Source organism: Leishmania infantum, chromosome 7, assembly GCF_000002875.2.
Source record: "Leishmania infantum JPCM5 genome chromosome 7".
NCBI lineage: Eukaryota > Euglenozoa > Kinetoplastea > Trypanosomatida > Trypanosomatidae > Leishmania > Leishmania infantum.
Window position 1 is genome coordinate 445,913 of NC_009391.2, and position 15,361 is coordinate 461,273.

A 15,361-nucleotide genomic window follows, 5' to 3' on the forward strand; every position below is an offset into this window, starting at 1 on the left:
CTGTGCGACCCCCCCTCCCTTCCCCACCCTCATCGTTTCGCCTCTCTCCCGTTGTCGTCGCTTCACGACGGCGGCAAGAGCACGCATTCAGCCGCACATGCATACGGTGACGACCGCGTCTTCGTGTGTGCGGGCGCGTTTTTTTTTTCGCTGGGCGTTGGCAATCAGTCCAGCTGTAGTGGTGCCATTCGGCGAGTGCAGCCCTCCTCCCCCTTCCCCCTCCCCCCACCCACGACCACCGTCCGTCCGTCCAAGTATCCTGCCGTCCCTCAGGCTTCTCTTGTGGCCACTGCTCGTCCTCCACTCATCCCTCCCTTCCGCTGGACACACACACACACACACACATATACATATATATACATATATACACGGCCTGCCTCACGCGCGCATCATCGCCGCCACCTGCACCTCTTCTCCGCATACACACACACATACACACCACCTGTATCTTACTACACAAGCAAGTGCCGTGCTTCCGCTTGTTGTTGTTCGTTCTTGGTTATCCTTTATAATTGCCGTCCATCGCCGCTCCCGCGCTTCCTGTCTTAACCTTTTCTTTTTGTTTTCTCTCTGCCAACGTTACGTCGCTCCGCGCATGTCACAGTCGCTCAGTCGCAGCGGCAGCCAGAGAGGCGTCGCCACTCGAAGCGCGTCGCGCAGTGCTTCTGGCAGCCGCAGTGGCAGCCGCAGCAGCTCCAACTCGATGCGGCTGCCGGAACCCACCGCGGCATCGGCCACCGTTGCCGAGCCTGCAGCCGTACCTGCTGCTGCGGAGACCCCGGCCGACGATGCGGGACAGCCGCATGCGCCGGAGAAGGAGGTGGCGTCGATCTTCATTGGCATGGGTCCCGCTGGCCGTACCGTGACCTTGACGGAGTTGACGGAATACCTCAAGTCGAAGGCGATGGACCCGGCGAACGTGAAGGATGTTCGCCTTCGCGGCCGCTGCGCGTTCGCGGATACGACGACAGTAGAGGAGGCGCGCCACCTGATCGCACAGCTGGACAACCACGACTACAAGGGCAAGTTCCGTCTGGCGGTGCAGATGAGCAAGCAGACCATGGCCGAGGCGAAGGAGAACAAGCGCAAGCGCCAGGAGGCGCGCGGCACCAAGCAGGGGGAAGAAGGCAACTACGTGAACGAAGGCCGTCAGGTTTTTGTGAACCTCGGCCCTGCCGGCAAGGACATCCCCAACGAGGCCATTCGCAGCAAGATTGAGGCCATCTGCCCGGTTCTGCGTTTCGAGCGCCGTGGCTACTGCATGTACGCCGATGTGCCCACCGCCGAGGATACGAGGCGGGTGGTGGCAGCGCTGAACAACATGATGATTGGCGAGGTGCGCGTGCTGGTGCAGATCAGCACCTTGGTCCGCAAGCGTGAGCGCTCGCCGCAGCGCGTTCGCGATGCTCCTCGCCGCGGAGGTGACCGTCACGAACGCGACTCGCACCACCATCGCCGCCGCAGCGACAGCCGCGAGGGTCGCCGCCGTCACCACCGCTCGCGTCGCAGTTACACGCCGTCGTCGCGCAGTACCTCTTCCTACTCATCCCGCAGCCGCTCGCACAGCCGCGGTCGCCGCAGCTACTCTCCCGACTCTGAGGACTCTCGCGACCGCCGCAGCCGGCGCGGAGGCTACCATGGCAGCGACCGCCGTCGTGGCCGTACCGAACGCGGCGGTGACCGTCGCGAGCGCCGCGGCGACGAGCGCCGCACACGTCGTTGATAGCCTCCGCAAACCTCGCCTTGGACATGCAAGCAAGGCGAGGTTTTCAAGCGACACGAGACCAGGCAGGAAAAAAAATGGAGGTGAAGTGGAGGGGAGACTGGGTGAGGTTAGGCCTAACGCCAGCAATGACATGAGGCGTGGGCCACTGCAGATTGTGGCCGTATCGTTCGGTGCCCCAACCCCTCGCATCTCCGTCTCTTCGCCTGTTTTTATTCGTTTTTCCTTTTCGTTTTTTTTTTCCTTTTGTTTTCCTTTCGTGTGTGTGTGCACGTTGAAGCCGCGGTTGGTGTCGAACCGCGGTTGGTGTCGCCCCTCCCCTCCCCTCTTCTCCTCACCTCTCCTCTCGCGTCTCTCTTGTCGTGTGTCCTGCCGGTCTTGCGCTGCGGCACTGCCATCTTTCCCCTCTCTTTTGTCTCTTTAAAGTTTTCTACATATCTATGATCATTTCTTTTTCTGTTTTCACGCTCTGATCGCGCTACGCATATCTCACTCGCGCTGCATGGGCTCTCCCCCCTTCCCCACCCCGTTGGGTGTCTATCGGTGTGCCCCTTTAGAAGGACAGGCCTCATGAGTTCTTTGTGCGCAGGCACAAGTCTCTCCGCGGGCCTCTTCTGCTTGACATGCTCGCTCCTGCCAAAGGCCTGCGGGCTCAGGAGAAAACGGAATGCCCCTGCTGCCACAGACTCATGGCGGCGCCCCATGTGTCGCGGCACATGCGGGCGAGCCATCCGGGCGCGCCCCCCGCGACATCGACGGAAATGGAGGACGATGACAGCGATCCCCCCAGGCAGCAACGCCGTCCTGGGGCAGACCCGAAGATCCGAAAATGCGAGCACTGCGCGCAGACGCTGCATAGCATAGCTGGCATGGTGCATCACATCCGAGAAAGGCGTGCAGCAGCCCGAAGAGCACGAGCGATGGACGAGAACGGCGCAAAGAGATGCACACCGACCAACTCCACAGCGCATGCGCGCGACATGTGCGGCGTCTCCTGCATCCGGCTGGGTGGGCTGGCGCAGCACAGATGCCGAAAACATGACGAGAGCGCCGCGTACGGCACCACGGAGTTCTCCAGACTCCGCTGTGGAGAGTCTCCACACCACATTATGGAATGCTGCGGCTGGAGGCGACCGAGGGCGAAGCACGGCGTGCAGGCGGGGGGCCTCTGAGGGCCCTGGCCTGAGGCTGGCGGACTTCCTCCTCGAGCGCATGCGGCATGCACCTGGACCACCCCCTATTACCTGCACGACAGCCGCCACCGCCCTGGGGCAGGACCCTGGGCGCGGCCCGCCTGGATCCAGGCGTGCAGTCCACGGGAGTGTCGGTCTGGCGCCGATGACGGGGCATTTATGAGAAGGGACGGGGAGAGACAAGCAGAGCCGGTGGGACGCATGGCCTCGACGGCGGAACGGCTTGTCCTCCACGACCAGGATTCAGCCGTAGTGCGACAGAGGTTGATGGAGTGTAGCTGTATGCGCATATATGTGTTGACTTGTTCGTGGTATAGGATGTCAGGCTGAGCGAAGAAAAAGAAAAGAATGGATCGATCGCGGACTTCCCCGTGGTGCCATTATCGTTGAGGGCAGGCCAGCGCTGGCAATCCTTGAATGGTGGCCTGTATTTCGGTGGGAGGCGTCTGTGATATGTATGTACTCCATCTTGCCTTCCTGGAGGGTGGTGGCGGAAGACTGGAAGGGTATTGCAGCGGCATAGTCGTGATGTAAAGGAGTGGTTGCACACTCCTATTTTCGCTCCTCGCCGAAGTGTGGAGGGAGCTGGTTGAGAGGAGAAAAACGTGCGCTCCTTGCTGCCGCTCATGCGTTGGCTAGCGACTTGCTCTCTCCACTGCACTCGTACGCGTGCCATCCCATCGGCTTATCGCTCGACACACGTCTTTCTTCTGTGGCGCTGCGGCCTCGAACTCCCCACTATCAGCACTTCCATGCGTTCTAGCCCGAGCGCCGCGGCCCGGCGCAGCTGCGGGGTAGTGTGAGGGGACCCCCTGAGTCGGATAAGGAAGAACCGTTTTTTTTTTCCGCCTCTACACAGGAAAGCTCCTTACGACAGTGAGTCGGCTTTGCTCATTCTCATTGTGCGCATCATGCGCGTCATCAGGGCAATGAAGGCGCGTTGGCGTGCACTCTAGCAGAAGAAAATGCAGCCCCGTCGCGCGTCGTCTTCCCGCCTGGCAAGCTTCCACCCCTGTGAGCACCGCATTATCGTCTCTGGTACGGCCGATCACCGGACCACCCGACAGGCAGCCCGGTCTTCCGAGTTTTTTGAGGGTTCTTGCGGCTGGCTCTGCTCCTCGGCGCGGAGAGGGCTGCCAGGATCTTCGTCCCGCTAGTGCCTCTGCTGCCTAGTCCGCCCTTCACCCCCTGAAGCCGTGCAAGACGGCGTCTGAATTCGCCTGCTGCCGGATTCGGTGCACCCAACATGCTTGACGGTGGCGGTCTCTGTCGGGGTGGTGACTGGTGAAGCGATGAGCCTAAAACACTCGTTCCGTTGAGCTGGCGTGTCGTCTGCAGGAAGAAGAGGAGAGAGTGCGCGGAGCGAGAGGGGCGTGCGTGTGCGTTGCAGTTGCCATGCTGTGCGAGCAGAGGACCGGATAGACGCCAGAGGTCATGCAGGCAAGGAGGGGGTGGGCTGCTGGATCATGAGAGCGCACACATCGCGGCCGTGCCCCTGGGCCCTCAGGAGACGGCACGACGCGTTTTCTGGACGGCGGCCACTTGCCCGCCTGCGCAAGGCCCAGCAGCGTGTGAGCGACCCCCATTATCGCTCTTCCTCACCCCACGGAGATTGGGAAACCCAAGAGGGGGAAACATAGATGACGGGATGCTTCCCACCTACGACGCTCTTTTACCGTGAGGTGCGCCATTCTTCAATCCCTCCACGCTTAGCGGAGGAGAGAACAACAACAGCAAGGCGACACCACCACACGCGCCCAGGCACGTATGCACATCACCACAAGTGGAGGTGCATGCTAGCGGCGAGGCGTGTGGACAACCGGATCCGATAAGCCGAGCCAACGGACACAACACGGAACAGAGAAGGGCGAAGGGACACCTCGAAGAGGATGTGCAGGCCCTCATCGTTATCATCATCATCACGAACCTCATCTCCATCCTCCTCGACCTGCCCCACATTCTATCCACTGACGATATGACTCCCTGTTCCAGAGGCTCTTTCTGTTCCAGAGGCTGCGAGTCACAGCTTACATCGTCCGTACCCCCTTCACTCCCCCCACTCACACCGTAAAGCGTTGTCGCTCGTATCTTTTTCTTCCTTTCCCTTTCCACGTCCACAGCACACACAGCAGCACATCACGGCACGGCTCTCTCCCCTCCCGCCTTTCTCCTCCACCCCCCCCCCCCTCGATCTATCTCCCACCGACGCCCACCACGTCGTCGCCATGGGTGCCCCAAAGCGTCTCGGCAAGTACGAGCTGGGCCGTACACTAGGTACTGGCAACTTCTCGAAGGTCAAGATCGCGCGCGACACGGAGACTGGTAAGGAATGGGCCATCAAGGTGATTGACAAGGAGCAGCTCGTGCGGGAGCGCATGGAGGAGCAGCTGAAGCGCGAGATTGCCGTCATGAAGATGCTGCGCCAGCCAAACATTATTGAGCTGCATGAGGTCATGCAGACGAGCCACCACATCTACCTGGTGCTGGAGCTCGTGACGGGCGGTGAGCTGTTCGAGAAGATCGCCAGCGCGAAGCGCTTCGATGAGCCGACGGCGCGGCACTACTTCCACCAGCTCATCTGTGGCATCAACTACTGCCACCGCCAGGGCATTGCTCATCGTGACTTGAAGCCGGAGAACCTGCTGCTAGATGCGAACGACACGCTGAAGATTTCCGACTTTGGTCTGAGCAACCTGCAGCGCACGAGCGTGAGCGGCGGCACAATGCTGCAGACGGTGTGCGGCACGCCAAATTATGTTGCCCCGGAGGTGCTGAAGGAGCAGGGCTATGATGGTCTCAAGGCAGACATCTGGAGCTGCGGTGTGGTGTTGTTCGTCATGATGGCTGGCTACTTACCGTTCGACGACGAGAACGTGAACGCGCTCTTTACGAAGATCGAGCGCGGTGAGTTTCGCATGGCGCGTCACTTTAGCGCCGACGCGCGCGACTTGATTTCACGCATGCTGACGGTCGACCCACAGGAGCGCATATCCTTAGACGACGTGATCGCGCATCCTTGGTTCTGCGTGGACTGGAACCCGGCGATGCTGACGCGGGGCGAGAGCCATTCCTCGCCAAACACGGCTCAGATCAGCAATGCGATTCGTAATATGTAAACCAGTGGCACAGGCGCACACGCACAAGCGAGATCCCCCTCCCCTCCCCTCTCCCTTGCCACCGTTCTACATACGTGGGCTGCAGGCACCGATGTCCTCGGCTCCTGGAAACGAGGACGAAAGGAAGGCGCGCGCGACAGAGAGAGAGAGACTGCAAACCGCGAAAAAAGGCAGTGAGTGCGACCCCCCCCCCCGGAGCGTGCGAGGAGAGGGAGAGCGGAAAAGACATAGACGCGGTGCTGGCTCATCAAGAGCGCGGAGTCGCACATACCGCGCAGCGGCACCACAGGCGCAGGTGTTTGCCTCCTTACATGTTTTCGGTGATGTTCTTATCATGGCCAATCATTTCCGTGTTGTTTTCGTTTTATTTTTTGTGTTGAGGAACACGCTGAAACCAACTACATCACGGCACACACATACATGGGCAAACCCACGCACGCACTTGTCTATATACATGTATAGATACATATATAAATAAATATATATGCTTCCCCCCCTTCCCTCCTCTTTATGTTTTCACTTATATTTGTGTGTGTGTGTGCGCATGTGTGCGTGTCTTTCAGTGTGTCTTGCGCAAGCTGTTAACGTGCCTCATTGGCGCTCAGGGCGGGGGGGGAAGGCAGCTCTTTATGGCAAAGTCGGTTGCCGTAGTGAAGCGCTGCCGGAGGGAGGGGCGAGCTCGTGTGTGTGTGTGCACACAGAGGCGCGCCAGAAAACAGAAAAGCGAAGATGAACCGATACGCTGAGGACGGCGTGGGAAACGGGTGCCAGAAGGCTTTGCCGCCATCCTGCGTGCCTCCTTCGCTCTTGCCCGCTCGAAAAGGATGCGAATGTCCTTGTGCTTCTTCGGCTCGCCTTCTCCGTATTGTCGCTTGCCCTGTGTGAGAGTGTGCGCCGTAGTGAGGAGGCCAGAGGAAATGTGAGCGAGAGCGCGCGCCAAGCGATAGATTGAAGATGAAGGGTTGTGGCGCGGATGGTGGACATCGGCCCTCCCTCCCAACCAACTTCAATGCTCATCTCTCTTACTCTGTCTTTTTATTTTTATTTTTGTTTCTCTCTGCATCCCTCTCGCTCTGCGCTGCACGATCTTATGTACCGCTTACCTGCGTGTGTGCCTGTGTGCGGGTAGATCCTTGCTTTTTGTCGTTGACTCTGGGCGCTGTTCCCTTCGTGTTTGCCACGATGACCGGTGTTTTGCCCGAGGCTATGCAGCGGAAGAGAGAGGAAGGGACGGCACAAGACGTGTGCCCTCCACACGCACACCTCCTTCCGTCCCCTCAAGGAGCAGAAGTACGATAAAGGGGACAGGAAGAGAGTGCGAGTTGCACTTCGCGCGTGCGCGTGCGCTTCTTCTCAATCTTTTCTTTTCATTTGGCTACGGCCGGTGCCCGCTCCTCTCTCGCGGTGATGAACAACGCTAAGCGATGCTTTCTGGCTCGTCTTTATCGCTGTATGGCGTTATGTGATTCGTCGTCCTGTTGTTTGAGTAGCGACTGTTGATGTTGATTCGATGTGCAATCCTTTCCTCTTCTTCCTGGGTGCGTGCATGTGCGTCTTGTCTCGCTCTCTCCCTCCTTGGTTGTAAGCTCCTCCTTGCGTTTTCCTTATTTGGTGTCTTAGCGGGCTTCACACCTCGACCACGACCGGCAACAACCCTCTCCGCCCTTTCCTCTCTTTCCTCTCCTAGTGTCTTCCCCACCCCACCCCACCCTCTCCCTCTCTCTCATGTACCCTCTTATGCGTTTGTGTCTACTTGTTTACGTCCTCCGCCTCTCCACCCCTCCCCTCCGCCTCTCCACCCCCTCCGCCTCGTTTTGTCTTTGCGCTGGTTCGTTTTGTTTTCCTTTTTTGTTCCGTTGTTTGTTTGCATTGGGTGGTGGTGGTGGTAACGTCATTCATCTTTTCCGTCTGTTGCGGAGCTACTCAGCTCTGGGTCTCTGCCCCCCCCCCCCTCTCTCGCCTTTCTTGTTTCTATATATATATTCGTTGTCGTGTTAGCTGATGATAATGGCCGTTGTGCAGGTCTTCGCGTGTGCGCGAAGGAAGAGAGCGAGAACGGCATGCAAGGCGTAGGAGAGGAGAGGGGGTGGAAGGAGGAGGGGGGCATGACCGGCGAGGTGCACATCCAGAGGATGGAGCCAATGCATGAGAAAGCAACGCAAGCAATGGAGAGGACGTAACAGTACAAAAAAACGAAAAAGGTGGATAGGTGCGAGAGGCGAGAGGGTTAAAGTGATGTCGGCCAGCTGCGCTGCAACACGCTACACCTGTTTTATGCCTGTATGTTTCTGTTGTGTATGCGTGCCTGTTTTGCCTATCCCTGGTATGTGTGGGTGATGATGGTGGTAGTTCTTGTCGCTGCTTTGTGATGGATGACGACCATCATGGCAGAGGGTCGTTCTTCGTTTTCGTTTTCGTTTCTGTCTCTCTTACTTTCCAGCCTCGCCTCTCTCATGTACGTGTGTGTGTGTGTTCGCTTCTTTCTTGATGATGTTGAAGCCACCATTGAGACGTTTCCCCTCGACGTCTTCGGTTGCTGTCGCTGTGGGCTGATGCAGGTTTGATTCTCTGTGTGTGTACCTTCGCTGCCTGTATGTCTGTCTGTTGCACTGGCTGGCTCTGTGCCTCTGTCTCTTGTTGGTTTTGTTTTCATGTTCATGAGCCTCTCCAAATACCATTGCCATCCTGAAGCCGCCGACCCCTCCCCCCAAACCCCACCCAAGCACCAGAACAACGCACATATATATATATATATATGAAGCAAGCGAGTGTTGCACGCTCACCATCCACGGGCGTCGTGGTGAGAGTGAGAGGGACGTATGCACATTTGTGCGCGTGCGCGTGCGCGTCGGGGAGGCATGGAGGTAGGGGAGGAGGGGAGGAGGAGGATACCAGACTCCATGGCTTTTCTCGGGGAGTGTGGCGGTCGGGCACCGAGTGCGTTCGACGCGGGCTGACGGGAAAGTGTGAGTTTTCGAAAGAGGGAGCACACTCACGCCTTAAACGGAGCTTGTAGACGCGCTGTTCCCTGTTCTTCCCTGCCGTACCACATCTTCACGAACGCGTAGCCCCTCCCTCCCTCCCTGGCTACTGCACCGTCTCAGTGATCCCTGTGACTGCGGCTGCTTCACGGAGGACAACTGGCTGTGCAGTTTGTGTCTGTCTATCATTGTGTGTAGCGAGAGAGGGACGCTCTCATGCGAGCGATTGTGCTGCCCCACCACCACTGGCGTCTCTCCTCCCCCCGTCCAACGCCTGCCTCGTCTTCCGTCTCTGTCTGCGTTACCATTCCCCGTGCGAGGCGCACGCAAGCACTCAGACACAGACACTCATGCGTCCGCCAAAGAAAACGAAAACAGAAGACGGTTTCGCGCACACGTGTGATCCCTCTCTCCTTTGATGGCGCGCTGCTGCTGCCCACCGCCTCTAATCTTCCTTCTACCGAAGCATCCCGCCATACCTGCCGCTCCCCCCCCCCTCCCCCACACACACACGACTGGGCGCCCTGCCTTCCCGACCCTCTGCGTGCAGGTGCAGGTTAGTAAAGTCGGAGTCCATCCCTTCACTTCTCATCCTCCAAGAATAGCTGCAGAAGGAGCTAATCATCTGAAGGGGAGGTGGCCATGCTTCGTCAATCCGCCTTTTCGTCGTCGTCCGGATCGTCGGCGGCCTCTTCGCGTGGATCGTGCACATACACTGATAGCAATACACCGCTGCGCTCCGAGGCATCTACGCTGGAACCGCTCGCAGCCGGGCTCGCGACGGCGCAGCCCAGCGCGCTCGCCACACCAGTCGTCAATGTGCTTTCTGCATCAGCCGTGCCGGAGCCTCATGCCGTTCCCCTCGTGGTGTCATGGAACGCTCGATCACGGGGTGAGGAAAATGTTGCACCAGGGCCACCTGTCCGGGCAGACAACGCGCTTACGACGACCGCCACCACCGGCGCTGGCAGCGTGGGCGCAGACGGAGAAGGGGAATCACTGTGCGTGCCGGTCGCCCACTCCACTGCCGCGGACCCAGCTCCCGGCGTAGCGAATACTGACGCTGGCAGCTCATGGTGTTTGCGAACGGCAGATGAGGCCACGACGGAGCGATCCGCGTCATCCCTCGCGGACTGCTCTGGCGCACCAGAGTCAAGGCCCGCAGAGTGGCTGCCGACGCAGCAGCGCCCTCAGCGGCGACGACAGCACTCACAGCAGCTGCTGCCCACAGCACTGCCCCTTCTTCCGATACCCGTTCCCACTACGCACACATATCCGCAGTCGCACCAGCCTGCCGGGCTCACCAGGCGCGCCGCTGGCTCCTCTGAACTGCCACTGTCATTTCACACTGCTGCTTCACTGCCACAGCCTTCATCATCGCTCATGGCCTCATCAGTGGCCGGCTTATCTGCTGATGGATGTCGGCCAAAGCCGCATCGACGGCGCCCGTCGCAGGCGCCCGGCGACGACGTCACCGCAAGTTCTATGACAACCGCGTCCTGTTGTGTGACGTCTGGAACGGCTTCGCAGTCTGAGGTGGTCCTTGCCACGTCGCCCTCGATTGGCAGAGCTCGAGTGGCGTCGGCGTCGTCGGCAGGGGCAGCTGGATCAGCGTCTGCCGGCTCTCCTCGCCGCTACACCGCGCTCGGCGGGGGTGGTGACCCACGCCTCGACGCGTGGGAGATCGACGAGGAAGTGGCGCAGCTCGCCCGCTCGCTACGCTCCGAAATTGCTGGTCAGCCCTTCGTGCTGGCCCCCCCGTTTGGGGCCTCGCCGACCGCCCCCGCTGGTGCAACCAGTTGCCCATCCTCGTCCTCCTCCGACTTCTCAACGGGCAGCAGGGGTGGCGGAGGCGGCAGCGGCCAGCGCCGCACGAGGTGCAGTCTCAGTCATGCCGCCCCCATGGCTGCCGCCACCACTACCGGGTCCGGGGAGGACTTGGCGGCGACCACAGCTTGCACAACGACAGCGGCGATCGGGCGAGGGCTTCTCGCTCTTTTGGACTCCTCCACGTCGTCCGCAACGACCTCGATGGATCTGCGCGGTGCTGCCCGGAGCCTCACCACACCCCAACACCGCCCGTCAAAGTCGCGGCAGTTATCGCTGTCCACCTCGCAGCGGAGCCCGCCGTCGGCACAGGGCAGCCGTGCGAGGCAGCAGTGCTTCCCATCAGAGCAACCGCACCCCGGTGTAGGCGGTGACGCCGTTGCTGGGAACGACGATGATGCTCACAGAGATGGTGTTGACTCCGCCGCCGCCCTGTCGCACAGCTCAGATCCTGGACAGCAGACTCCGGCGATGTGCGGCGATGCTCGTCCTCTTGGAATGCCACCAACGTCATCGACGCACCTCTCCACTGTGACTGACGCCGTACCTCTGCGTGGCGCGAGGGGTTCATGGGCAGCAGCGGAGGTAGCGACACAGACGGCTTATGCTGAGCACAATCAGCGTCATTCTCGCGTTGCAGGTGACGCAGCTGCGCCGGGCCTGTGTGAAAGTTTCGACATAGGGCTCAGTGATGTGGCTGAGCTGCGGCGCCGTCTCCTCACGGAGGACTTCTTCTCGAGCCCCTGTCGCAAACTGCGCCGTGATGGCCGCTTCCCGTGGAAGCTGATGACCAGCGTCTTACTCTGCATCCTGCTGCTGGTGCACGTGACCTGGTATCAGCTTCCACTGGCCTGCGCGAATGAAGCGATGCGGCTGGCGATTACGAAGCACTTCATGGGCGACGATGCCTACTTCAGCAAGGACCAGGGCGACATCGTTTCAGCGCCGACGGAGTGGATGGAGAACCTCTATGCGTCGATCGAGCACTACGTGCAGGTGTACTACAACTTGACGAACACGTCCTCCAGTGAAATGAAATACCGCTACAACAACGCCAACCCAACGAGCCGGTGCGGGACAGGTATCGAGCGCACTAGCAGCGTAGCCGATGGAGGCGAAGGTAACAGCATGGCAATAGAGGGGCAATGGTGGTGGCGGCGACGTGGTTCGGCAGACTGGAGGTCGTCGTTGCTGTGGGATGCGCGGGCAGCGGCATCGCCCAGTCCGTTCAGTGACTCCACCTCGGCTGCTGGGCCCTGCGCCCGATCAGCCACACCAACCGCCGCTTCTGCGTTGAGAAACTCAGGGGAGCTGCTGCCGCCGTACATCCCCGTCTCGGTCATCGCGCCCGTCCTGATGCGGGTGGAGGTGGATGTGTACTCTCGCCGGGAGGGGGCCCAACACAAACGAGTGAAGCTGTCTCCGCTGGAGACCGCCGCGCCGGTTCGCCGGCTGAGCGGCGAGGAGGCAGTGGCTGATGTTGAGAACCTCGAGCACCGGTGGCTGACGTTCTCTGTTGACGCTGACCACCCGCTTGGCCCATTCGCCAAGCACAAAGAGGCGGCGCGACTACACCGTCTTGCGCGAAGGCAGGAACGGCACCGCGCCACCGAGCGCACAACGGACGACGCCGCCTGCCGACCCACTGAGCTCGAGGGCGCGTCCGCTACTGACGCGGCTGCGCTCCCCGACAGTGCCAGAGGCGGTTCTTTGACAGAGGTGGACGTTGCCCTCTCTGTCGTATGCATGCCCCGGTACGACGATCTGTCGGGTCGCTATTACCGTCCCTGTGCGTCCACGCAGACGACCACGATCATCGGTGGCGAGGCGGCCGCTGCGGCTGGGATACCGACGCACATTGTGCCAGAGTTTTCCCTCATGGACAACGTGCGTCGCATTCAGTTGGAGGTGACGCTGCGGCACGAGACGGACGAGGTGGACAACCTTGTCAGCACCGCTGCAGCAGCGGCCAGTATGGGTGGCTCTGATGCGAAAAAGGTGGCGGGCGGTGCCGACGCGTTCAGCGTCGGTAATCTCGAATTCCGAAGCGCCTCCTCTTTGACAGGGCGACTGAAGTCGGCCTTTGCTGCTCGCGCGTCGGCTGTCTTCCGGTGGCACGTCGTGAAGGACATCACGGTGCACCCAGGCGGACTCGTAGAGACGCAGCTGCACGTGAACACGCGCGTGTGGCCGCTGGGGCTATTAAGCAACTTCTGGACGCCGCATCTCATGACAGTGCTGCTGGGCGCGCTGGCCGTGCTCAAGATTGTGTTAGAGCTGCGCGCGCTGCAGCGCATCGCTCAGTATAAGCGTCGACTGGGTCGAGAGCGCGCAGCGTTCCTCGCACGACAGCTGCAGCACGCGCCCATCGATGGCGGCGCGGAGCATTGCGCATCTAAGGCATGGACGCTCCCGACCTCTACCGCCTTGCTGCAGCCTGCGATTCTGAACACGAAGACGACCGTATACGAGTGGGGGATGCCTGTTAGCCTGCCGTTCGGCCGTCCAAGTCGTCCACCACAGAGCGGGCGAATCGCGGGGTACGCGAAGGCGACTGACAGAGCGGCCGCACGTGCGCCGGCCAACATTTACCCATCAGGGGTGAAGCCGTCGAACTACGGGACCATGGAGAGTCGCCATGACGACGACGATCACGCTGGTACACCAGGCAGCCACTCGGAGGCGGTGCTGCCGCCGTCGCTGATGTTAGACACCTCGCTCAGCATCATCGCTTCACAGGCTCAAGGCAGCTACTCGCGCAGTCGTTGTGCTTCGCAAGAGGGGGCGGGAGACGCCTCTGTGCTCCCGAGCTGGCCTTGTGAGGAGGCAGCATCGTTCTTTACTCTGCGCAACGGTGCCGAGAGTCACCAGCGCGGCTTCGACTCAAGCGTTGGCCCTCACACTTGGATCCCTAGCGCCCTGCGGCGGTTCCTTTTGGGGCGTCTGGCTCAACTGCTTGGCACGCCTACGCCGTCGCAGCGTGGCTCCTTTCCGAATACGCCAGTTCCACGCACACCGGGGCACTACCCAAGATCCGACGACGGTAGTGACATGAAAGCCGGCGGCGCGCCCGCATCCTTGCCGCTGCGCTTCTCCATCAACCCCAGTGGCACTCCCGTGTCGGCTGTAGCCTCCCACTCATCGTTTCTGCCCCCTCTCCACGCACCCTTGACCCCGCAGCTGGCAGAGCGCATCGCAGAGCGCAGCTACGTCGACGTGCGCACCGCGTGGCGACATCACCTCCAACAGTCCATGGGAGCCGGCTGGCACCGGGTCGCCATCATTGCAGCCGCCTTCACGCTGAGCTACAGTGCGCTGCTGCTGGCTCCGCTGCTGCCGTTCATTGAGGTGGCGCAGACCGGCGCCTACTACGCGTGGACAAGTGTACTGCTCGGCGTCGCCGCGCTCATGTCGTGCGTGCTGCTGCTGAGCTACCTCCGCTTCTTCCCCACGTTCTACTTTCCTGTCATGGCCTCCATTCACGTCTTGCCGAAGCTGTTCCTATTCGGCGTGTGTGTGTCACCGCTCTTTCTGGGCTTCGCCTTTTTCTGTGTGATCGCCTTTGGGGCGCACTCGAACGGGCACTTCGACACCCTCAGCAGTGCCAGCATGGGCTTGTACTTCACCGCCTATGGCGACTCGCTGCTTGCCACCCGGGACGTGGCATCGGACACGCCGTATGCCGTGACCGCCTTCTTCGCCAGCGTCCTCGTCGTATCCTTCGTCCTCATGTTCATGATGATCATGCTGAACATGGCGATGACCATCACGCAGCACGAGTGGCTGCGGCTGAGGCGGCGCTTCGGCGCCGCGCTGAGCACGTCCAGTGTGCTGTTTGCCGTTCGGAGCAGAGAGGAGGCGCGGAGGGAGGCCATCGAGGCAGTCCGCGCCAACTTAGAAGTACTATGGCTCATGCTGGGCGAAGAAGAAGAGCGGCAGAAAACGGCAGCCACAAAGGCATCAGCTGCCGCGCCGTCTGCATCCAGCGCGGACGCAGCGCGGCTGTCTCAGCCAGCCATGCCGCCCGATCCGTCGCGCACCCCAACTATACGTGAATCAGACGAGGACGGCGCGGCGGACGAGGAGGGCGCTGGCGGAGGGGATGGCCGGAAACGGCAGCTGCGGCATCGTCGGCGGTGCCGCAAGCAGCGACACGCGCATCAGATCCGCGAAGCGGACGATGTTCACTCCGCGGGCAGCCCCTTTCATGCAGGCCATCGCGATCGTACCGAAACGTTCGCCGCCGACTCCTCCTACGAGGTCTCCGCAGCCTCTACAGCACCACCGGATTCGCGGTGACGCTCCTCTTTTCCCTCTCCCCTTCCCTCCCTCGTTCCTCTATCCTCACCGCAATGCGCGCATGCTCGGTGACGGCGTCATGCGGACGTCTTGGATTTGCTCTCCTGCCGCCAACCTGCTTCGTCTTCTTTTCGGGTTGCCATCATCGCGGATCTCCTCGCCACGTCGGGGGTGCTGGACCCTGACACGACGGTGAGGCATCTCCCCCCCTCTCTTCACCAT

The 15,361-nt window shown here is 60.7% G+C and overlaps 3 protein-coding genes across 3 annotated transcripts; all 3 read left to right on the forward strand.

Annotated features, from left to right (window-relative positions):
* Positions 1–595: 595 nt before the first annotated feature.
* On the forward strand, positions 596–1,723 carry LINJ_07_1020 (splicing factor ptsr1-like protein; the record flags this gene model as incomplete). Its single annotated transcript, XM_001463267.1, has 1 exon — positions 596–1,723. The coding sequence occupies one exon, from the start codon at positions 596–598 to the stop codon at positions 1,721–1,723; it is 1,128 nt and encodes a 375-aa protein (XP_001463304.1).
* Positions 1,724–5,141: 3,418 nt separating this feature from the next.
* Positions 5,142–6,032, forward strand: LINJ_07_1030 (putative protein kinase; the record flags this gene model as incomplete). Its single annotated transcript, XM_001463268.1, has 1 exon — positions 5,142–6,032. The coding sequence occupies one exon, from the start codon at positions 5,142–5,144 to the stop codon at positions 6,030–6,032; it is 891 nt and encodes a 296-aa protein (XP_001463305.1).
* A 3,623-nt stretch (positions 6,033–9,655) lies between these two features.
* Positions 9,656–15,139, forward strand: LINJ_07_1040 (conserved hypothetical protein; the record flags this gene model as incomplete). Its single annotated transcript, XM_001463269.1, has 1 exon — positions 9,656–15,139. The coding sequence occupies one exon, from the start codon at positions 9,656–9,658 to the stop codon at positions 15,137–15,139; it is 5,484 nt and encodes a 1,827-aa protein (XP_001463306.1).
* Between the last annotated feature and the right edge of the window lie 222 nt (positions 15,140–15,361).